Source organism: Alligator mississippiensis, chromosome 5, assembly GCF_030867095.1.
Source record: "Alligator mississippiensis isolate rAllMis1 chromosome 5, rAllMis1, whole genome shotgun sequence".
Taxonomy (NCBI): Eukaryota; Metazoa; Chordata; order Crocodylia; family Alligatoridae; genus Alligator; species Alligator mississippiensis.
Genome location: NC_081828.1, coordinates 23,512,713 through 23,536,760, shown reverse-complemented (window position 1 = coordinate 23,536,760; position 24,048 = coordinate 23,512,713). Strand labels below are relative to the sequence as shown.

General features: G+C 44.1%; 1 protein-coding gene across 2 annotated transcripts in view; it reads right to left on the bottom strand.

The window, feature by feature from the left end:
• AK5 (adenylate kinase 5) overlaps positions 1 to 24,048 on the bottom strand; it is a 168,044-nt gene that overhangs the window by 61,994 nt on the left and 82,002 nt on the right. For both annotated transcript variants that reach the window (XM_019489096.2, XM_014593846.3), the window contains exons 7-8: positions 12,818 to 12,908; positions 38 to 114 (exon numbers count right to left, since the gene is read on the bottom strand). In XM_019489096.2, the coding sequence (XP_019344641.1) occupies positions 38 to 114; positions 12,818 to 12,908 (168 nt within the window). The remainder of the gene's footprint in view (positions 1 to 37; positions 115 to 12,817; positions 12,909 to 24,048) is intronic.

Genomic DNA, 24,048 nt, shown 5'->3' with positions numbered 1-24,048 from the left:
CGAGAGACAGACCCACACAGAAACTATAAGCAGTTACCTGATCTTCAAAGTCAAATTCAGTATCAAGCATATCTCCAGAATCCATAATCAGACTGCGATCGAGTTCATTTGACCCTAAAATAGGAAAGAAAACAACTTCAGATATGAACTGGAAGGTTTCACTTTGCATAGTGGAAAAGTGATCTCAATCCAGCTCCTTCAATGGTGTGTATGTGTATGTGAACACAGCAAATACACACGTAAAAAAATACTACCCAGGAAATTATTTGTATGTGAAAGAATTCTAATAAACATGTTGTTTCTATAGGAAAGTCTATTAAAGGCTGCAACAAATGCTACTAATAAGCAGTTATTAGAAGTGGCCTATCATTGGCAGGTTATTTTTTGTGTGTTCTGCAAAGTGATGCCATGCAGTGCACCATAAAAATATAATTGGAATTTTTATTTACTGTTAACATAGTGAAGAACGATAGCCTGATTTTTTGGGGGGAAAGAGAAAGGTCTCACTGACTGATGGGGAAAGACATGATTTATTTTGTGTAGACATCAGTAAACCAGAATGGAAGAAATTTATGCTCACTTCGCTTTGATATAAATGACTGCAGAAGGTAGATTCCTCAGCACTGCTACAGGTATTGGGTGTGCCCACTGCCAAAGTGGGATCAGCCACCAACCCTCTAATCCAGCTGTCCATATGTACAGGGACGTAAAGACATGGTCTTCCCTCTGAAGCCCAGAAACACTCACTTTTTCTATTAACAACCCCAGGACTAGGAGCATGTTATATGCTAGTCCCTTGTGTGCTGAGGAAAGGAAAGACTTCCCATGCCTTTTATAATTTAGCCTTATTTATAGCTCAGCAGAGGGTATCACTATTTGGTATATGTGAAAGTTTCAGTGCTTATTATATGCCTAATTACAGGATTCTTGAGTTTCTGATAACATAGAAATGTCCACATCTTCTAGTTTAATGCCATTTGTATTTTCAGTGAACTGATCAAAAATAAGATGTGGTATATTTGTTAGGGATATGCTTGTTTAACTCCTCAACCTGTCACTTTTCCAGTAGTGCATAGAGTTTGAAAGGAGCTGATAGAACAGGTTCAAACAATGAAGAAATCAAAAGTCCGCACCCACTCCCAGAACACAGTGCTGAGGTTCATTCTATGCTGCACCAGTAAACTCTACCAACTACCTGGCTACAATTCATGTGAGTCTAAATGTCGTCTACTTAAAAGGGTGCAGTGGAAACCACTAGAATAGATAAAAATGTAATTTCTATTGTGTTATGCTGTCATCAGTTGAGCAAGAAGTGGACAAGGAAGAGGAAATTATGTTCTTGTCTGTATGTTTACACATAGGTTAGGTACAGATATTCAAAAAGCCCAAAGCAGAATCAATCTAAGTTACGTGGTTTTTTGTAAGTGCAATAGTTTAGTTAGATAGTGAAAAGAAAACACTTTTTCCCTTTGGGGTGTGGGGCAAATCTTAGACTGAGTTCTGTCATTTTTAAACCAATCTGTGTGCCAAACTTCTGTTCTGTTCTGGACATAGACCAGTTTCTGATAACTTACACTGGTAAAAAAGTGTAATGTCTATACTTGGCAATACAGTGCAAGACTGTTGGGAGCACAGGCACTACTAATGACAGACTTCAGCATACTACTGATCTTGGTGGAATGGTTTTCTCACTGTTGAAGCTGCTATCTGGATAGCCATCTTTTTGTGCATAGTCCACAATAAGCCTTACAATTTCATTCATGCCAGATGCCCTGAAGCATCAGCTGTTTTTGTTTATTACTATGTAAATGTTAAAAATAATCTGTGTAAAGGGTGAGGTAGACACTGAAGACAGAACATAAGCAGGGATTCAAGAAGCACATCTGGCATGCGCGAGAACCTGCATAGGGGTTACCCCACGTGTAGGGATCCCTTGCCAGGGATTTCCTCAGGACATGTATCTCACTGCTGTGCCCTGAGTCAGGAGCTTGGCACCTGGGGCTATTGTCCCACAGGATTGGGCCCCTGAAGCCCTGGGTGAGCAGGGTCTGACCCTGCAGGACATCCGCCCTGGCAACATCTGTAGATGCTAATGAAGCAGATCAGCTGTGCAGGAACACATCCTAGTACAGCTGATCCTGCTCCATAGATGATGTCTCTTTCTAGCCTAAAACAATTAAGCCCTGTAGAAGTGATTATTCCAGTGATGCTTAATTTGTAATCCATATTATAACAACTGCCAAATGCATCACTGATGTAACTTCAGTGACTTTGAGAGTTACACCAAAGAGGGATTTGACTCACCATCTGCTTTTTTTTTTAATGTTCTTGTATACTGTTACAGGTTATTACAATGACTAGAAAAGGAAAAGTTTCTTTGCCATATAACATCCAATAGTTGTATACAGCATTCTATACTTGATACGTATGTTTTGTGACCTATTTAATGAAAAGATCTGCTTGTTACAGTAAATCTTGTGTTACAAATAATAATACAAAGAGCAGGGTGAAAGTTAGTGGTCATTGTGAGATATGTGAGTGTATTGACCGTATAAATGAATCGAGTGTTACTTTCCGTTGACTCTGCCAATGGCAAAGAATGCATAATTGTATTTCATGCTTACAGTATATTCCATGCTTGCCAACCTGGCAGTATTCGCTCTTACACTTGTGGCTAGAAGAATTTATTTCTGAAGGTCCTCAGTCAAACATAAGTCATGCAAATAACAGAAGACAATGGTATGTATTTTTAACACAACCAAGTGTTTAAGGCTGTTTCTCTTCAAATTGTGAACCTAGTTTCCCCGAGGATGCTCCTTCCTCTTCCCAAAGAGGTTCTTTTTTTTCTTTTTCTTCTGAGCTTAGCTTGACAAAAGCTAAGCTATCTGTAGTGAATATTTTACAGAGAATTGCAATTTTGCTGGGTCATCTAAAAATAAACCTAAAAGAGGATGGCCTGCAGTGAAGTTAGAGGTTGTTCTCAAATAAGACAAAGCAAGAGGCAGCCAGAAATACCATTTCTGCTGCATTGGTGGAAGGGGAGATTAGCAACCTATTCATCCCAGTCTAACTATTTTAGAAGGAAGCATTCCTATCTTGCTGTATCCATCCTCTAATGTAGTAACTAACCTATGGGTTTTAAGTGGAAAGGGTAGTTGACTGTCTATTCACTAAAATGACCATCATATTCAATCCGTAGAATAATGGAAATGACTGAATGGAAAGATCTTGAACTATGACAAGGGATACTGAGGGAGGGAGGGTGATCTAAAATTCAACTCGGGTTTGCTGGAAACCCTGCATACCAAGGTTTAGGAAAGGTATCAGTTTATGTAGCACTGGTGATACTCTCATCAGTTATCAAAAGGGAAGCAATGAATCCTAATTTAAAATGTATTAAGTCAGTGGAGAAGAGAAGACTTTGCAAATGTTTTGTTTGAACATCAGTGTATGTTCATTGTTGTTCAACCTATTTCAGTGCCAGTGTTTTAGTAATACACTGAGCTGTGTCAATAATTTTTAATTCACTTTTAATATAAAAATTATAGAATGGTTAAGCTTGAATACTGAAATATGGGATACAAGTACTTATGCAATATACTTATTGCAATGAGGCAGCTCTTTACGTGGTGCATTCTCTTACCTTTCCTTTCAAATGCATTGCCCAGTTCCAGCACAACATTTAAACACTTGTTTTAAGTACATGACATTTTACATTAGATCTACATGTACGTATCTGAGTAAACCTCCTGACTCAATACTGTCCTGAAAAAGGGACATAGAATCTGAAAGCCAAGACCTGATCTGAAAAGATGCATTTATAATCTAAATATCACTTTCAATTTTGCCATATACATATATACTAGGGTCACAGAGGTTCAGGGAAAAGAAACAAGCAAATTTTCATGTCCATTATGTTTTCCTAAGTGAAAAGTGGAGCGGATTAAATTACAGTTGTGTCCATTTTCAAAACTATCCAGTTCATTTAACTTCTTTATTAGATCTTCCAATCAAGGTACTGACTGTATAGCCTTAGGTACTGATTATAGGGTGCATCTACACATGCATTTTAATGTGCATTATCCTATTTTAATGTACATTAAAGCATCACAAAAAAACATGGTCTTTAGGTAACGTGCATTAAAATAGGCTGATGCACATTTTTCTAGCACTTCGCTTCTAGACTTCACAATTTCTAGCACTTCTAGTACTTCACAAATGCCTACAACAGAGGGCATTTTTACACATTTAAGTGTGTAAAAAAAAAAAAAATGTAAAAAAACAGTCCTGGGTGCTTTGAAAAGCACCTGGTGCTGCAATGCATACAGTTGTATAAGTGGCAAAATGCACGTCAGTGCTGACAAAATGGCGGCAGAACGCTTTTGAACTAAAACACCTTGGAGGTGCTTTATTTCAAAAGTGCACCATTGCCATTTTCTGTGTGCTGATGCACATTTCACTGCTTATACAACTGCACGTGGTGCAGTGAAGTTTTTCCCCACTTGCGTGCGGAGCAGACTCGTTTAATCAAAGTGGTGGATCTCCAGTGCATTGTTGGAAAGAAAGTATGTGTATAAATACCCAAAGGTACTAGATTTAATGTGCATTACTTAAAGCACATTAATGAATGTAGATGCACCTGCAGTCTTATAAGGCACGTCTATACATTAGCCTCTTTTAATGCACATTAAGGTGTCACAAAAAAACAGACACACTTCTTTGGGTAGATGTGATATCTTTTATTAGACCAACTGAGTAGTTGTTTGCAAGCTTTGGGACCCAAACACCCTTCTTCAGGCATAGGGAATCTTAGAGATTCTAAGACCCTTCTTTCTGAGAAAGAAAGCTGTAATTTACAGCCAAGTGCTCCAATACCACTGAATTTGCACTGAGGAGAATACCTGTGATTGCCACCTCAAAAGGCCCTTCACCCAACAAGGACACACCTCAAGAAAGATAGATCATACTTTTGAAAGAGCCACCCAAATACCACGTGAAGATTTGCTGCAGTACAAAAAGAGAATCCCCATGAATCGCACACCATTAGTAATGACATACCACCCTTCCCTGGAATATATATGGAAAATCCTCCAACAGCTGCAACCCATACTAGAAGAAGACCCAATTTTTGAGATCTTTCCAGAACTACCCATCCTAACCTTTAAACAAGTACCAGCTTTTCTAACCTCATCGCCAGAAGCAAACTTCCTATGGCTCAAAACACACCGAATAGATCTAAACCATGCTAGGACAAGAAATGCAAAACCTGTCAACACATCTCCACCACTCCCACAATAACCACACCCCACAACAGAACCATCACCATTCCTGGATCTTACACCTGCACGTCCAGAAATGTTATATATCTCATCCAGTGCACCAAATGCCCTGACGGAAAATATGTAGGAGAAACCAAACAACAATTGTGCACCAGAATGAATGCATGCCGAAAATCCGTCAAAGTGAAAAACATCCAATTACCTGTGGGTGCCCACTTCTTACAAGACAATCACTCCCTCTCTGACCACTCAGTTCTAATCCTCAAAGGGAACTTACAAAACACCTTTCATTGATGAGCCTACGAGCTTCATTTCATAAATCTACTGGATACAAAAGATCATGTACTCAATATAGACATTGGGTTTATGACATATTACAACATGCCTGACATCTGATTCACTGGGTACCTGCCTGACCTGACCTTTTACAATTTTCTTTTCCCACTTCCTCTCCTCCCCTCCTTTTCTACCCTTTGTCTTCCTAATTTCCAGATATTTACTTTTTCACAGACTGTCTCTTTTCTACCTTGGAGAACTCAACTACAGTAATGTCTCCCTAACTTACTTTGGCTTATTTCTCCCTCATTCCTCCCGCCCCCCCCACTTCTCTACCCTTTGTTTTCCTAATTTCCCCTTATTTACATGGAAAAAATTATAACAAATTTATATTTTCCATTAATAGAATCTAACTACAGGGGTGGGGAGGAAGAGGGTAGCTCTTAAATTCACAGTTGTCCTGGATTTCGATAAATACAGTACAGAAAGGCAGCCCAGTGCCAAAGACCACACAAGCTCCACTGTACAGATGTGATGTACAAAAACAAGTGCATGTGCCTGTGTGTGTATTGTTGAAAGGCCTAAGGGTAGAAACAGAAGTCACTTGACATTGCATTTGTGCCACCATAAAAATTTTATGGTGGCATAAATGGTGAGCAAATAGATGCTTCTATCCTTTGTTGCACCACATAAGCAGCATGACAAAAGGTAGTGTTAAATAGTGACTCATTATTGTAGTGGACATTTATTTGCTGTGTGTTTGTGGTGGTGGGGGGCAGCTATGCTCTCCAGGAGCTCTGGGGCTTTGGGGGGCCCAATTCTGCACAACCTGGGAACTGCTGTGCAGGATCAGACTTCTCAAGCATCTGGGGCAACTGCCCAGTAGGGGTGTGCGAAGCGGGCCCTATTCAATTTGGATTCGGCCCAAATCAGGGACAGTGATTCAATTAATTGATTTGGATCACTGTCCCTGACTCGATTCGGCCAAATCTGAATTTGGAGATTCGATGCTGATTTGGAGAATCAGCGATTTAGACATAGACACAGCTCTAAATGTTTTTTCTACATACCTCGAGGTACCAGGCATGGCTTGTGATCGCTGCTAGGCTGGGGCAGATAGAGTATCCTACACAAGTGTGGGGGGCAGCATGTGCTCGGCGGCAAACCTGGAAGCGGACAGGAAGCACTTCTGCTCCTTTGCACCCCTGCAGCTCGGCAATCAGCCATGGGGGGGACACTGCATGCCCCCCCAGACCCAGGAGACACCAGTCACTGACCCGGGGGGTGTGTGGGGGGCCCTCCAGAGTGCTCTCCTGCAGACCCGGAAGTGGACCGGAAGTGCTTCTGGTCCACTACTGGGTCTGCAGTTGAGCGTGCTGGGGAGCCTCTTTCACTTATGTGGGACAATCCATGCACCCCAGCATCGCAAAGCTGTGTCTATGTCTGAATCTCAGAATCTCTCCAAATTGATTTGGAGGGTTCTGATTCGATTTGGAGAGATTAAAAGGTCCTCTGATTCAATTTGGATTTGGAGATTTGGCCACTGAATTGGGCCGAATCTCTGCCAAATTGAATCAGGGACCAAAGCTTTGCACAGCCCTACTACCCAGCTTACTCTGCTAATAGAAAGCCACTTTGGGGAATCTCAAGAATGAGGCTCCATAAGCAGGGAAAGCCCACACAGGTCCTGTGCTTCATGTAAAGGTACAGGGTAGCATGGGACCCAGGGAATCTCCAGCACCCCATGCCTCTACACCAGGACTTAGGCTAAACTGTACTTCCATACAGGCACAGGTCAGTGTGGGACCTTGGTTTGCTGATGTCTGTTTTGATCTTGAGAGGTGCACAAAAGCATTGTATGACCATCTGTAACAAGGTGCAGTTCACATTGACTGAAAATGTATTAACCAGCAGTTTTTCATGAATGTAGATAACAACCATTGTTTTTCTTCAATTCACTATGTTCAGTTATATCACAGAGCTGAACTGTACTAATCTATCTAAATTTGACTGTGATTAATTTAACTTGCCATAAAAAGGGAGGAACATTAGATTTCATAAATTTCATATACACTAATGCTGGAAGGGACCCCGGAGGATCAAGTTTAGGCCCCTGCCCCAGGGGCAGGAAGTCAGCAGGAATCATAGGATCCCAGCAAGATAAACATCCAAATCTCTCTTGAAGGCATTCAAAGTGGGTGCTTGAACCACCTCTGGTGGCAGACTATTCCAAACCTTGGGGGCTCGGACAGTAAAGAAGTTCTTTCTTATATCCAGCCTGAAACAGTCATGGCGGAGTTTGTGACCATTCGGCCTTGTCATCCCTTGGGGCGCTCTGGTGAACAAATGTTCCCCCAGATCCTGGTGAGCACCCCGATAATTTTGTAGGTGGCCACCAGATTACCTCTGAGCCTACGCTTGTCCAGGCTGAAGAGTCCCATAGCTCTTAGCCTCTTATCATAAGGTCTGTTTTCCTGACCTCTGATCATGCGCGTGGCTCTCCTCTGCACTCTCTCAAGCTTCTCCACATCCTTTTTGAATTTTGGAGCCCAAAACTGGACACAGTACTCCAGCTGCGGCCCCACCAAGGCTGAGTACAACAGGAGAATGACGTCCTGGGATTTGCTTGAGAACCATCTATGGATGCAAGCCAGGGTTTTGCTCACTTTACTAGCTGCAGCATCACATTAAAGGCTCATGTTCATCTTGTGGTTAATCATGACCCCCAGGTCCCTTTCATCTGTAGTACTAACCACCATAGCACTGCTGAGCCTATAAGCGTGCTGCAGGTTTTTCCTCCAAAGGTGGAGAACCTTGCGTTTTTTGGTGTTGAACACCATCAGGTTCTCATCTGCCCATTTCATGAGCCTGTCAAGATCTGCCTGGATCACCCTCCTGTCCTCAGGTGTGGGTACTTTACCCCAGAGTTTGGTGTCATTGGCAAACTTGGCCAGTCTGCTTCTGACACCAATGTCTACATCATTGATGAAGATGTTAAACAGTGTAGGCCCTAGGACAGAGCCTTGAGGCACCCCACTGGTCACAGGGCACCATGACAATTGACTTCCATCAACCATCACCCTCTGGGTCCTGCTGCGGAGCCAATTCCCCAGCTAGCGGATCGTGGTGAGGTTGAGGCCGCAGTTAGCCAGTTTTGCCAAGAGGTGATCATGGGATACCAGATTAAAGGCTTTTTTAAAGTCGAGATATATGACATCAATCTCTTCCCCCTTGTCCAGGTGATAGGTCACCTGGTCATAAAAGGAAATGAGATTGGTCAAGCAAGACCTACCCACAACAAACCCATGCTGGCTATCCCTCAGGATGTTGCCATCAGCTAGCCTGTTAAGAATGGCCTCCTTGATAATCTTTTCCAAGACCTTCCCCAGGATAGAGGTCAGGCTGATGGGCCTGTAGTTTGCCGGATCCACTTTCCTCCCTTTCTTGAAAATAGGCACCACATTGGCCTTCTTCCAATCTTTGGGCACTTCACTAGAGCACCAGGAGTTCCTGAAGAGCCGTGCCAGGGGCTGAGCTATGATGCTTGCCATCTCCTATGATGCTTGCCAGCTCCTTGCATTTACATTGATGCAAATTGGTTAAGCAGGCTCTTTGAACTGTTTGTGTTTGTATTTTTTAATCTGTAGGCAAACCTGTTAAACTTAACACAATAAACCATCTTTTTATATTTTTACATAGAACTTGCATTGCATAAAAAAATTGTCTAAAAACCTTTTAATAAATCTTAAATATTACCATTTTGAGCTGGAGTAACACTTGTGAAACAATCTTCAAGAGGAACATACTGTAATAAAAATCAATTTATTAAAGGACTGATTTGGCCCTAGAATGATAGCAGTTTCATTTTTGCTTTCAGTAAGATGCTTCTAATACACACCTTACTGCAATCTTCTACAGTGGAATTTCATGACAGGTTGTTGTCCTTGGCAACAGCCTTAATATATCATGAAAGGCAACAGTGAAGAAGACCATCATTATAACCCACAAAAAACACAGTTTCTTTTTTTTTCTTCTCTAAGTATTTGTTGCATAGTTGGTTGCAAATGCATCTTGTAAGAGGAACACAATTCTGGTTTGTCAATTATGATGACATAAAGAACTAAGTGTGCTTAGACATTTCATCTCCATTGTTTTTAAGAGGTTTAAAAGACCAACTGAACTGGGGCTAAATATTTTTTCTTTAGAAATGTCTCTTAAACAAGCAAAGAACATTTAATTTGATTGTTATTTTATGGATGCATCAACACATGCAATTAATTCAACTGAATAAACTCTGGCACAGTTTACGCCAGAGTTTATTGCTTCCGGTGCTGCATTTACATGTGCACCTAGGACCACAGCACATTGAGCTGGGTTAGAGCAGCCCTGGCTGGCAGGGGACCAGGGTGGGTCAGCCTCCCAGCATGGGGTTGATCTGACTCAGCTGAACATGCTGTGAAGGGACTGGCTGGGACATGAGGGTGCTCCAGTACAGGGCTAGCTGGCAGGAAGCCCCTGCACTGAAGCAGCCTCATGCCCTAGCCAGCCCCTCCAGCATCTACACATGCATTGCTGCAGAGTATTTACAAATACTATCCTGCTGCAGACTTAAGTAGTTCACTCCTGCATAATAGCACTGCACATGTAGACATGAGACATTTACTGTGGAGCTAATTAGTCAGCTGCAGTAAATGTCTCATGTAGACGCACCATGTTAATCCTAATGGACACAAAGTTATTTTTAACTTGGTAACCAGATTACCTCATTTTAAATGCCTATTCAGAAGGAGAATGAAGCCATATTACAAGGTCCCTGTGCTATGGAACAAGAAAGGCTAAAGGCAAAAATCCTTCTCAGCATATATCACAGTGCTCATTCTCAACTATTGATGGGCACTTGGAGGAGCAGCAATGCTATCTGCTGCCTCCCTCATATATGAAGTTTTGGCAATCTGAATCTATGGTGCCTGTAAAAACACTGAATAGAGATTACTTTGTTGGTGACAATATCACCTTGTGCTTTCTGGGATCTCCCACAGAGATCTCACATCCAGGATAGGCTGATAACCATTATGCGAGTTCTCTAAAACTTTTCTGTGTCAGACTGATATAAGTAGTTCCCAACACATTAGGCTCTTGTCTCCCCATGTGTAAACAGCCTTGGAATGCAATTTTTGTTGCATAAACTTATTGCTCCATAAGTAAACCAGAAATAGGGGCTTGTGCAGAAACACACTTTGGGCAAAAATGTTTGGTGGAAAAAGTTTTTGAGTTTTCTGATAACTATTTTATTTTGGGGATAATTTTTAAAAAAAGTAGACTCAGGCTTGTAAGTGCTAGATCACATTCATGATCATTGTTGATTTTGTACAAATTATTTAGCTTTTAAGTGTTGTCAGCATTTGATCTTATGTACTACTTATTTTTTTTTCCTATGTTTATTTTCTGAAATCTTGGGTCACAGGTAGGTACGATTTAACTCCATGTGCTAGCTTATAGTATCATTATGCAATAGAAGGTTTGGAGCTAATGTCTTCACTTTGTGTGTAAGGCTAAGCATAAAGGAATGGGAATCAGATCACTGAATCGAGAAAGCTTTGTAAGTTGTCTCTGTAAGCTTATTATTAGAAACTTTTTTTTGGTAGGACTATTTTCAGCATTCTTCTCCCTACCAAATAAGCTTTATCTTCTTTCTGAACTGAGGACCACTGTGGTTGATTTTTGTGCCTAGCTACCTTGTACTGTACTTGTGTGACTAGCTGTACGTTGTGCAGATCTTTGATTTTTATGCCACAGCTGCTGTAGTGGTTGCTAACTCTGACAGACTTGCTAGCAATTTCTTTTTATAGGTTAAATTATTCAGCTGGAGAATTTACATTTCTGTCTGTATGTAAGACAGAAATGAATCCCCATCTTTGTTGAAAGGAGCTAATAGATTTGTTACTCCTACCAGATTTCTTTCTGCTTAATCAATGCCTTTTTTCTTGACAACTCCCAGAAGATCATTTTTGATTACAAGTAAAGCTATCTTATTTACTTAATTTATGGCAGGCAGGTTTTTCCTTCAACAAAGGATGGTTCAATTATGTGGTTTACTCTACATTTAGTTTGTTTTTAATAAGCTTGGCAATTTATACAAGGAATTATCCCATGCTGGCATTTTTGTGCCATTTTGCAAGACAGTGGAAAGTAATCTCACAACCTATCTGATTTATCTGGAGGCAGCTAGGGATTCTAGTGTGAAACAATGAAATTATTGAGGGGCACTTTTTTCATTAGGTGCTTTGCCTGCTTTGTTTTTGAGCTATGAAAACAATGTTTTTGGTAGTCCTTGCCCCTTTCTGCCTCTTTCTTTGAAACCATTCAAATGGGAGCAAATAAGACTTCTCTTTAAAAAAACCCTGCTGTACAATATCACCTATTACAGCCTATAGATTTTGAACCAATGACACTAAGTGGTCATAAGTACTAAAAGTTTAATTCATTGGTTAGGACTAGGGGACTCGTTCTACAAAATACTGACCACCTGGACCTGAAATCACAGTTCTAACAGTTGCAAAAAATCATGGGTCCAGGCCCCTAAATGTCCATTTCGTTTTGTATATAAATGAAATGTTAGCTTAGTACACTCCTTACTTTGTTCCTCTCATAATTATGTAGCCATCTTGATAAGATGTGACAATGGAAGCACAGCAAAATGTTAATGTACATGTTCTTGTTCTGCTCTGGAAAGAAGCCCGTTCTGTCCTTTCATGGTCCTTAATAAATGAGACATCAACCTGAAGAGACTTGAAGACTACCAAAGACTACTTACCAAAAAACAGAACCATTTTTTGGGGGGCATTATATCCAAGAACTGACCATCAGAGCTTGCATTCAAAGCTGCTTATGCAAAAAGTGATTCACAGAAGGGATGAGAAATAGTAAGAACTGTTTGTTTTGCAAGGGGCAGACATATTGTGCTGAAAGGTTTTACTGCCACTTTCAATAAGAAATTTGCTGGTGTTAAATTCCTCTTTCTGGTACATTTTTATTCATTTTTTTTATTCCAAACTGTATTCTATGTCAGAATGTGGGGAAAATAAGACCTGTTGTAGGCTTTCATGAAGCTTTCAAATGCCAACAGAATTTTAGCTGTTTGCGTATGTTGTTCAAGAGTTTGCTGTTGTATGTTTATCCATATTTGAGAGGTATGAAAAACAGACATCTCTACTACACTTTATTGGAAGTAAGAAGTTCTTTATACTTGTACAGTAACTCACCTGCCACGGCCTCTTTGTGAGTAAATATCTTATTGTCGACAGCCAAACTTATGTCATAGAACACTTCCTCTTCATCTCTATCTGCATCAAACTATTGGGAAAAACAAATGAAGTCAGGTACTTCTGGATGGGGTGAATAAATTAGATGAATGTTGTTGCATAATACGGAGTCTGATTATAGGCCCATTAAATCATAGGGAATAATTCAATTCACTTCTAAGTATTTTGCATCCAGCTTTAATTACGATTCATTCCAAGTCTGATTGCAAACAAACCTCATTTTTGTGAACCATGTTTTCATAAGCCACAGCTGAACAAAAATGCAATAAAAACAGAGTTGTTTTAAAATGCTGACATTTTCAAGCAAAAAAATTAGTACCAAATAATAATACTACCTTAGTTGCTTTGGATAGCAGAAAAAAGTGAAAATGTAAGGTTTCTGAATATTTATCACTACTTTTTATTTTAGAAGGAAACTGTTGTGAACATTTAATTTGTAAGTCAAAACTATTCAGCATTCTCAGACCTGTGGCTGAAGCTATTTTTTATGCGGAGTGCACACACTGTTTATTCAGTGCTCCAGTGAGTTACTGGAAAAATGAAAAATCCTGTTATCTTGGGGGGGTTCATCCCAAACAAAAAGAAAGCTGTGCTTTGCCTAGCAGTGTCTCATCACTGTGCAGAAAAGCACTACACATATACAGTAAAAGATTTGTTATCCGGCACCCATGGGGAATGGAGGGTGCTGGATAACAAACTATGCCGGATAACTGAGTGGCCCGAACCGGGATCTTTGCCTGTTTGGGCCTCTGCCTGTCCCACCACATCTGGGTGTTGCCGCCCCTCCCACTCCATTGCTGCCCCTCCTGCTGCATCACCACCCCTCCCACGGGCCCTGTGGACCCTGAGGGACAGGGAAGGGGGACCCACGCAGCTTGCTGTGACCCCCGGGCCATGGGGGCTTGGCAGTGCAGGCTGCTTTCCCCCAGGCCATGAGGGCTCCATGAAAATGGAAGTGCCACGGTAGGCACTTCCGGTTTCACTTTTCCGTTATAAGCCCTTAAAAGCCAGCATGCCGGTTAACAGAGCATGCCGGCTTGTAAGGTGCCGGTTAACACAGCTTTTGTTGTACACACACAGACGCACGTTTTCCAGCACACCAAACATGAAGCGTGCTGGAAAGGCAGGTGCCCGGCCCTCTGGTGGGGGGGTGGGGATGGGGGCAGAGGGAACAGAGGGAGAGCTGCAAGTCCCCCCCTCCCTGTACCAAGCAGACACACCCTTTCCCCTAGCAACCATGAGGCTTCTGCTGCTATGGGAGCAAGAACATGGGAGCAGTGTCTGCACCTGCCCCACCTCCACTAACACCAGCAATATAATAACCCCCAGCACCATCAGCATGACAAGCACCAGCATGACAGTCTCTTCCACCCCAATTTCAGTTCCCAGCCTGAGCCTTCCAGTGGAAGATCTGGATCTGGAAGCAGTGGAGCTGAATGCCATAGCCAGAGAAGTTCTGGGGAAGGAGGGGAAATCTAAGTTTGTGCTACGCACCCCTCAAAGTTCCCCTAGAGCTAGGTCTCCTTTTCTGGAAGGCAGTGTGGAGGAGGTTGTGGGGGAAGGTGCCTCAGCTTACCCTGTTGTGCCTCTGCCTGCTGAGGAGGGGGATAAGGGAGGATCTGCACCTGCACCCCAGAAGTGAGGGAGTAGTGTAGCGTGGGCTCATTTTGAGGTGGCAGATAATCCCACATATGCTATCTTCCTGAACTGCTGATGCAAGACCAGCTGGGGCAAGGAGGTGAAACACTTCAGCACCCTGGGGATGCTGATGCATCTCAGGAGGCATCAGCTCCTTGCCCTTGCTCCTCCTCAGCCTGGCACCAGTGGGAGTGTGCCCAAAGGGAAATCCCCCTCTTTCTCCAAAGCCCCATCCCCCAGGAGCAGGGGCAGGCCACCCTGGACCAGTGGGAGAAAGGCAGAGGGAAAGGGGGGCACATTTCAAAGGCGAGTGAGGTCACCCAGAGCATTGGGGAGATACTTGCTCTGGATGGCTAGCCCCTCTCCTTTGTTGAGTGGCCAATATTCAGGCGGCTCATGGTGCTTGTGGCCCCATCATACTGCATGTCTGCATGCACCACCTTCAGCAGGATGGTGGTGCCCTCCCTGTATGAGGCATGCAGGGAGTACTTGAGGGAAGAGCTGCACAAAGCCAATCTGCAGGTGGCCTTATACTTTACCTTGGATATCTGGAGCAGTCGGGGTGGAGATCATGCTTACCTCTCCCTCACAGGGCACTAGTGTGATCAGTTAGGCTGTCAGTGGGCTCTGGTTCAAGTGGAAGTGATGGATGAGTTCCACATGGCAACAGTGATCATGGGGGCCATGAACCGCATGGTGCAGGGGGGGCTTGTTGGGCAGGGTGAGCTCACCCACTGGTTCATGGTCATCGACAATGGGGCCAATATGGTCAAGGTGGTGCATGATGCCAACTTTGTTGGCATCTGCTGTGTGGCACACAAGTTCTGCCTCATAGGCAGGGATGCCTTGGAGAGGGACAGGGATGCTGGTGAGGGTGCTGTCACAACCAGCCAGCTCATTTCAAAATGCAGGAAGGTGGTGGTCTACTTCCACCGGAGCATAAAGGGGGGAAAGATGCTGCGGGACAAACAGGCAGAGCTGAGCATCCTGCAGCACAAAATCATGCAGAATGTGGAGACCCAGTGGAACTCCACATACCTGATGCTCTAGAGGCTGGTGGAGCAACAGAAGGCCATGCTTGGGGAGAGTGAGATCAGTGGCCCCCTTAACAAAATGGAGTGGGACACCATCTCCCAGATCTTGGTGGTCCACCACTGTCACCAGATGTGCAGGCACTGGTGAAGTAGCTGAAGGAGGGCATCAAGAAATGGCTGGATCCATTCCAGTCCAGTACGGTCCATATGCTGGCGGCCATGTGCGACCCAAGGGTGAAGGGGAGCATGTGCACCAGCAAACCCTGGATCACTGGACGGAGGTCCTGGTGAACAGAGTCAGCAAGGGAGAAGGGCAGAGGTGGGAGGACATGGAAGAGGAGGAACCACTGTCCCATGCCAGCACTCCATCCACCAGCCAATCTCCTCCACCACAGGTGCTGCCAATGTGGGCCAAAAGCATGGCTTCCATGTTGCGGTTCAGATTCACCAGACTCCAGTACTGTGCAGGTAGCGCTGAGGCCTCGGTGGCTACCCATCTTGCCAAGGATATGGAGCTGCTACTCTGTGACCCATTGTCCTACTGGGAAAGCCGCTGCCAGATGTGGCAGGATCTGGCCACGGTTGCCCAGGAACACCTGTCCTGTCCACCGACCAGTGTTCCGAGCGAGAGGGTGGTTAGCATTGGTGGGGATGTTGTGACACCCCACCATACCTCCTTGGATCCTGGTTTGCTGGAGCAGCTGGTGTTCCTCAAGGTGAACCTCTTGCTGCTGGGGTTCCCCAAGCTCTATATGCAGACAGAGTGAGGACCACCCTCCTCACTCCATCCGCACCTGTTTCTTTTTTTGATTAAAAAAAACCCATTTAATGCCCCATTTTCAGAGTTGGAGGCAGCACTCAGTCACCAGTCAGCAGGGGAAGAACATCTCCCTACTGAGCTCCCATCCCAGGGTGAACGTGGAGGTATGAACTGGGGCTATGGGGAAGGAGGATGCCCCAAGTCCTGGGCATGACCTAAAACTGCACCCTTTCAGGGTTGGGAGGCCTGGTGGGACTGCTGGTGGTGCAGAAGCCCCCAAGAAATGCCAGGACCACAAACCTCCTTGGTGAAAGGCGGGTTTCCTCCAGCCTTATAACCTCCAACCACTACATCCACACACAGTCCTGGCTAGGGAAAGCCCAGACCTGTAAGATCTCTGAGAGGCCTGAGACTTGCTGGCTGCAGTGGAGTTGTGAGGCTCCAGGTGAGCTTAGGTGCCTGGGATGCCATCTGTGAGGCATGGGCTGCAGTGTAGAGGAGGTATGGAACTGCAGAATGGATGTCACCCCTAGACACCACCTGGGAGGCTGGGGGGCAAGTGCCAGCAGGGCATAGCCTCTGTTGCCAGTGCTGCTGCACCTGTATCCCACTCCTCTCTGTACTGGCTGGCAAGTGATGGCAGTGCCCACCCTCCCCCCTGCACCTGCCCTGCACCAGCTGGCAAGTGGCAGCAGCGCCCTCCCCTCCCATGCCTTCCCAGTCCAGCTGCTAAGTAGCAGCAGCACCCATCTTCCCATGCCAGTAGACAAATGGTGGCAGGGCAGAGTTCTTGCTCCCAGTGTTGATGCAGGCACGGCAGTGCTGGGAGAGGGGGCTAGGCCCTGCTGCCACTTGCCCCCTTCCACCTGGAGCGAGCTGCACCTGCATCATGTCCCTTCTCCACACTAGCTGAGCAAGAAGCAGCAGGGCATAGCCCCCACTTCCAGCACTGCCATATCCGCATCAGCACTGGGAGTGGGGCCTGTGCTGCTGCTGCTTGTGCAGCCGGCATGGGGGGCATGGGATGCAGGTGCGGCAGCACTGGGAGTGGGGGCTATGCCCTGCTGCTGCTTGCCCTCTTCCGCCTAGAGCGAGCTATGCCTGCATCCCACCCCTCCCACTCCAGTTGGGCAAGTAGCAGCAGGGCAGAGCCCCCGCTCCAAGTGCTGCCATGCCCACATCCCATGTCCTCTTGCCCTCATCCCCGAGTAACGTTTCCCCCCCAGCTGGGCAGCTTGTCCCAGACCCAGCCCCAATCCCTCCCTCCCTCCCCCATGTCCTTCCCTCCCCCAACCCCAACAGACTTACCAGCTGGAGGCAGCTGTGTCAGCTACCTGTTTAGTCTATGGCTGAATCTCTGAAGCGGTGCCAAATCTTTCAGATCTGATTCAGCTGAATTGAATCAGGACAGTGATTTGAATCTCTGAATCAAATTACTGTCCTCCGAATTGGCCGAATCCGAAACAAATAATTGCCATTTTCCACAGGCCTAGTACAGCCCTCTTACACCCCAAGGAAAGCACTGATGCCAGCAACGATGTCCTCCTTGGCAACGGGGGGCAGGGACATGTAGCACTGCCAAAGTTAGCCCTCCAGGCAGCAGTAGAGGTTGCAGAGCAGCCTAGGCTTGTTCCCTGCACCCTCTTACCTCAGGATCCCAAACCAGGAGTGCAGGTGTACCTGGGGGACCAGGAGGATCATCATCAGCAGGGTGTAGTGGCTTTGGCAGCTCTCAGGCTGCACAAATAGCTCATCATCAGGGATCCTGGTTTTCTCTGATTTAAAATAAATCCCCAATTTTCAGATTAAAAAAAGTAACCCAAAATCCATGTTTCCGTGATTAAAATGAAACACCACTAATATAGATATCTATATATTAGTGATGAGATTGATCAATCAATCTATCAGTCTATCTAGATGTATCTAAACAGGGTCTTCATAAAGTCCTTGTCCACAACCTAAGTTATTCAAGTTTAAAAGTGCATGAGGACTTTATGAAGACCCAATATAGATGTATATAGCTATATAAATAGCTGTATAGATAGATAAATATCTATATATTAGTGGCATTTCATTTTAATCATGGAAAAACATGGAATTTGAGTTACCTTTTTTATCTGAAAATTGGCGATGTTTTTAAATCAGAGAAAACCAAGATCCCTGCTCATCATGCACCACAGGGTACAGTGGCAGTGCAGGGGGGAGCTAGTCCTGGGGCACCTCCCTGGAGTGACCCCCAATGGGGACGGTAGGGGTGTGGCCAGCCCCAGTTGTCTGAGAGCCCTGTGCACCCCAAGCCTGGGTGCCATGGGCTGGGTGGCAGTGAAAAATGGCTGGCCTGCAGGGGGAAGTGGGGAGGTGGGGTCTGGAGCCATGGCAGAAGCTGTCAGAAGCCTGGACTGGCCTACCCTGGGAAGGGGAGGCAGGCTTCCTGTGGCTAGCACTCAGTGGCTCGCCATCCCCAAGGAAGCAAGTAGGGACAGGAGGCTCAGTCTGAGTCTGCCTGGACCCAGGCCTGCCTGGTCAGACTTACCATGGTCCCTGGGCACCCACATATAGCAGATCCCCAATCTGAAGCTGGGCAGTGCATGGCCCCTAGTGCAGAGCATCTTATCTCTGAAATGTTGCAAACACTCGCAAAAGACCTCTGTCTCTTGCCTAGGCAGGGCCAACGTCTGGACACAACGTCTGTGTGGCTGTGGACTCCAGGTTGCTGCCACCCAGTGCTGAAGCCCACTGCATGTACCAGCAGTGGACTCAAGACTGTACCCTCCAGTGCAGGTGGAGGTGGTGCAAGAGCAGGAGGTTTGGGTGGAGGCCTGGCAGGAGCAGGACCTGGCCCACCAGGAGAGGTGGTGGGTGGAGGACATTGCCCAGGAGACCACCTGGGAGGACACATGGGATCTGGGGACCCTGTCCCTGGGTGCCAGGGCCAGGGGCTGGGGCAGCCATGGCTGAGAAGTGCATATGGGGCAGGAGCAGAGCTGCTATGTGCTGCCTGTGTCCATGCCACACTGCTTCTCTCAACACAGGAAGTGTCTGCCCAGACTGCACAGATCCAAGGTATGTTTTAAAAATGGCTGCCACATACTGGCAGCTGGGTCTGGCTTCAAAATGACTGCCAAGTGCTGGCAGCTGGGTCCACAGGCTGGAGCTCTCCCCGGTGGCCACAGGGGGACATGGCAGGGCTGGACGGAACTGGCACCAAATTTAATGCCAGTTCTCTACATGTGTAGACACCTGCCACAAATCAGTTAGTGTACAGTAAATTTAGTTGTGACTAATTGCATGTGTAAACATGCCCAAAGGGTGCTAAATCAACCTTTTTATGTTTAACCAATGGTAATATAATCCTGTGATATTAAGTATTTTTGGCATTCCATCTTTGAATCTGGGATATTGATAATTCTTGAAAATAGTATTTTAATCACTACAAGAACATGGATCTGTACTGTATGTGCAGGCCTTTTGTGAAAGAGAATTTCAGAGCCTAAAGGTTGTGTATTGGCTGCTCATTTTTCTGTTTGTGTTCTTTTGGAGGACAAAGGCTAACAATTTTCAAAACATATGTTTCAAATGGTGAAATGCATTTTTACAATCTTTTACATTTATAAAATGGTAAACTTGTGCAAACAAGGAGCCCTAAAATAAGATTCTACCTGGAAAAGAGTCTATGAAAATGGCTCCTTTTTAGTCAACAAATTTCATTCAGCTTTATTTACTTAATTTTGGTCCTGATCCTGCAGTTGGGGACTTGTACCAGAGACCCCCTCCTTCCACAGAGATCCATTGCCTTTACTGGGTCTGTGCATGAGTGTAGGAATATTCTTACATGGAACTTCTTGCAGGATCATGTACTATATATTTTAAAATATTTTCTACTGCTTTTAGTTCTGTAATCCCTAGAAATAACATAAAATAAAAACACAACAGGCAGAGATGGATACTACAGCATCTTGTTCACTCTTAACAGAATTGCATAATAAATTCCAGCCTTTCACTGAAGGCAATCAGGTTGCACAAGTGGGCAAAGTCTGTGCTACACAATATCTAATGCTAAGAACACTGCATGAGAGCAAGTTATACTCGGCTTGATGCTTTGCTTCAAAATTTAGTTTAAGGAAAGCTCAGAACACCTCCCCTCCCAACTTTTTACTTGTAAAATGAGCATATTTGTTCTGGAAGCTTCTGGGGGAACATAATGATTCCATTGTTAAAACATCACAATTCAGATTTATTATAAGTAGAAATATACACTATCTGAAAATAATGATTTAAGTCATAGCAAGCATTGACTAATAAAGCAGTGTTATTTATGATTCGTAAATGCATCATTACTTCCCTTGGCCCAAATTGTATCTCAAGTTGCAAAATACATGATCATCAGCATTACAGTTTATGCAGCATCCTATTTCTTGACAAAAATATTTCTTTCACAAAATATTATAAACCAAGTAATGTAAGGGACAATATTATACTCTGTTTAATGCTTTTCATGTTAATGCATTATTATTATTATTAGGTTGGAGTTTTGCTTTTTTGTTTGCTCAAGCTTTGGTCAAAACATAAAATTTGCTTTTTTGGCTTTTTTTTTCAGTTCTGTGTATCTTTTGATTACTGTTGTCTAAGTCTTTATAAGCTTTCAAAAGCAGGACAATCCCACTCAATGATGTAGCTTCATTATCCTCTTTTATATTGAAAAACACTAAAATTTATGGCGTGTGGCATACTTACAGACTACTTTTCCTCATTCCAACCAAAAATTAAGCAGCAACGATAGAAAGTATTTTGAATTTGTGGGCACTTTCACAGTTGCTGACACAAGCAAAAAGTCAACATTATATACTATTTGCTTTATGACAGAGATTTCCTCTGACACCTTTAAAAGGAGCCTGAAACCATATAGAGCATACAGCCTGAAACAATAAAGTCTCCTTAGATTCAACATGTTGGTTTTTATTCTTAAAACATGTGTATTTAAGAGTAACAAAAAAGTAGCAACAAAAAAGTAGAAAATTGAGCCAGTTCAGATAACAGCCCTATCACAATACGGGAACCAGATGTATATCATACGATACATCCCTGTCATTCAGAACATTTTACCACAAAGCAGAAAGTTATGCAAGAGATCAGTAGGATCTGAAGCCAATAGTAGGAAGTGAGAGTTGGGCTCTGATAAAAGAAAGGTTTGTATGGGGAGAACAGTAGATTCATAGATTCATAGATTCATAGATGTTAGGGTCAGAAGGGACCTCAATAGATCATCGAGTCCAACCCCCTGCATAAGCAGGAAAGAGTGCTGGGTCTAGATGACCCCAGCTAGATACTCATCTAACCTCCTCTTGAGAGGAGGGTAGAGCACCACCTCCCTTGGGAGCCCGTTCCAGACCCTGGCCACTCGAACTGTGAAGAAGTTCTTCCTAATGTCCAATCTAAATCTGCTCTCTGCTAGTTTGTGGCCATTATTTCTTGTAACCCCCAGGGGCGCCTTGGTGGATAAATACTCACCAATTCCCTTCTGTGCCCCCGTGACGAACTTATAGGCAGCCACAAGGTCGCCTCTCAACCTTCTCTTGCGGAGGCCGAAAAGGTCCAGTTTCTCTAGTCTCTCCTCGTAGGGCTTGGTCTGTAGGCCCTTAACCATACGAGTGGCCCTTCTCTGGACCCTCTCCAGGTTATCCGCATCCTTCTTGAAGTGTGGCACCCAGAATTGCATGCAGTACTCCAACTGCGGTCTGACCAGCGCCCGATAGAGGGGAAGTATCACCTCCTTGGACCTATTCGTCATGCATCTGCCAATGCACGATAAAGTGCCATTGGCTTTTTTGATGGCTTCGTCACACTGCCGACTCATGTTCATCTTGGAGTCCTAGTGGACTCCAAGATCCCTTTCCACTTCCGTGCCACCCAGCAGGTCATTTCCTAGGCTGTAGGTGTGCTGGACATTTTTCCTCCCTAGGTGCAGCACTTTGCATTTCTCCTTGTTGAACTGCATTCTGTTGTTTTCTGCCCACTTGTCCAACCTGTCCAGGTCTGTTTGCAGCTGTTCCCTGCCCTCCGGCGTGTCCACTTCTCCCCATAGCTTTGTGTCATCTGCAAACTTGGACAGAATACATTTCACTAGTAGAATGACAAAATGACCAGAAAAATGCTGATTGACCAGGGAGAAAATCAAGAGTCAGTCATATCCAACCAAAACAGTCTGAGACCCAGAAGGCAAGGTTCTTTGGGTAGATGTGATCCAGTACTCTGTTTTTGTTTGTATAGATTGTTTTTAAAATCTAATATTAAAGGGCACATCTACATGTGCCTTAACGCACTTTAGTTAATGCACATTACATCTAGTACCTTCATTGTGAAGGCAATTTTACATGTGCTCCAGGAGTGTAATCACCACAATCCAGCTGACCTGATTAATCAAGTCTGCTCCGATGCACTGTAAATACAGTGCATCGGAGCAGACACGCAGCATATCTAGAGGCACCCTGAGGTTCTAGGAAAATGTGCATTAGCCTGTCTTAATGAACTAAAGAGCATGGTTTTAAAATTATGCTTAATGCTCATCAGCCTATTTTAATAGGCTAAATAGCATGATTTTTTGGTGATGCTTTAATGTGCATTAAAATAGGCTGATGCACATTAAAGCATGTGTAGATGTATACAAAATGATGCAGGTATGGCAAAATGCATTCTGGGTTCTGTACTTGAAGAAAACAAATGTTATTTGGAAACAGGCTCTTAATAAAATTCAAGTGGGAGTTTGTAGGGAAATAATATGGAGTTGTAACACGAGCACTGTACTATGCAGTTGTAGGTGCTACAGTGTGCTCCTGTTTCCATGGCTGCTTTGTTTGTGACTGCAGGAATTTATAGAGCTTTTGAACTACAATTTTTTTTCTCTGTCCTAAATGGATTTAGGATGGTCTGAATAACCACCTTCTATTCTGTCTAAATCAAACTTAGCTACCATAGTGTAAACAGGGGCAGGCAATTATTTTGGGCAGAGGGCTGCTTACTGAGTTTTGGCAAGCCATTGAGGGCCTCACGACAGGCAGCCAAGGGCAGGTAAATATTACTTTTCTAAATTTTTTAGGGGCCCTGTGGGCTGGATAGCAGGCCACATTTTGCCCACCCCTAAGTCCAATAAAACTACTAGACAAATAAATGCCTATATTAAAGGTCTGCTTCTGCTAACCTTCTACACTGATGTGGCAGGACTGAGTTGTTTTGTTGCTACTTATTTCTGTACCCACTAAACTCAGAGGATTCATGCCATTCTAAACAGGAAGAATGCATGTTTTTAAATGCTCTGCAGACTTTCATTTAGTTTGGTTTGCAGACATTTTGGGTTTTATGTTGACATCAATATTTAAGAGAAAACTGAGCTACTAAGAGAGATTTTCCTCAATATTTTCTTCTTTGTTGCATCGGATAAATGGTGAGTCTATCCCCAGATTCATACACTGTGCACTCTGCTGGATGATATGACACTGATCCTGACTTATATATCAAAAGACAGTATGCTAGGTTTTTGATAATGTAGTGATGAATATCCTGAGATCCTGGCTGTGTGCTGTAAATAACTTCTCATGGGAGAGCAGTTGTACTTCTTGTTTTCAGGCTCAAAACAATTAGGGCTTTTAAGTATGCTCACAGTGAATCCTGTTCAACAGAAGGAGGAGTATCTCCAGTACTTTTGAATATGTTTGGAGTTAGATGTTCAATAAATGGAAGTTTGG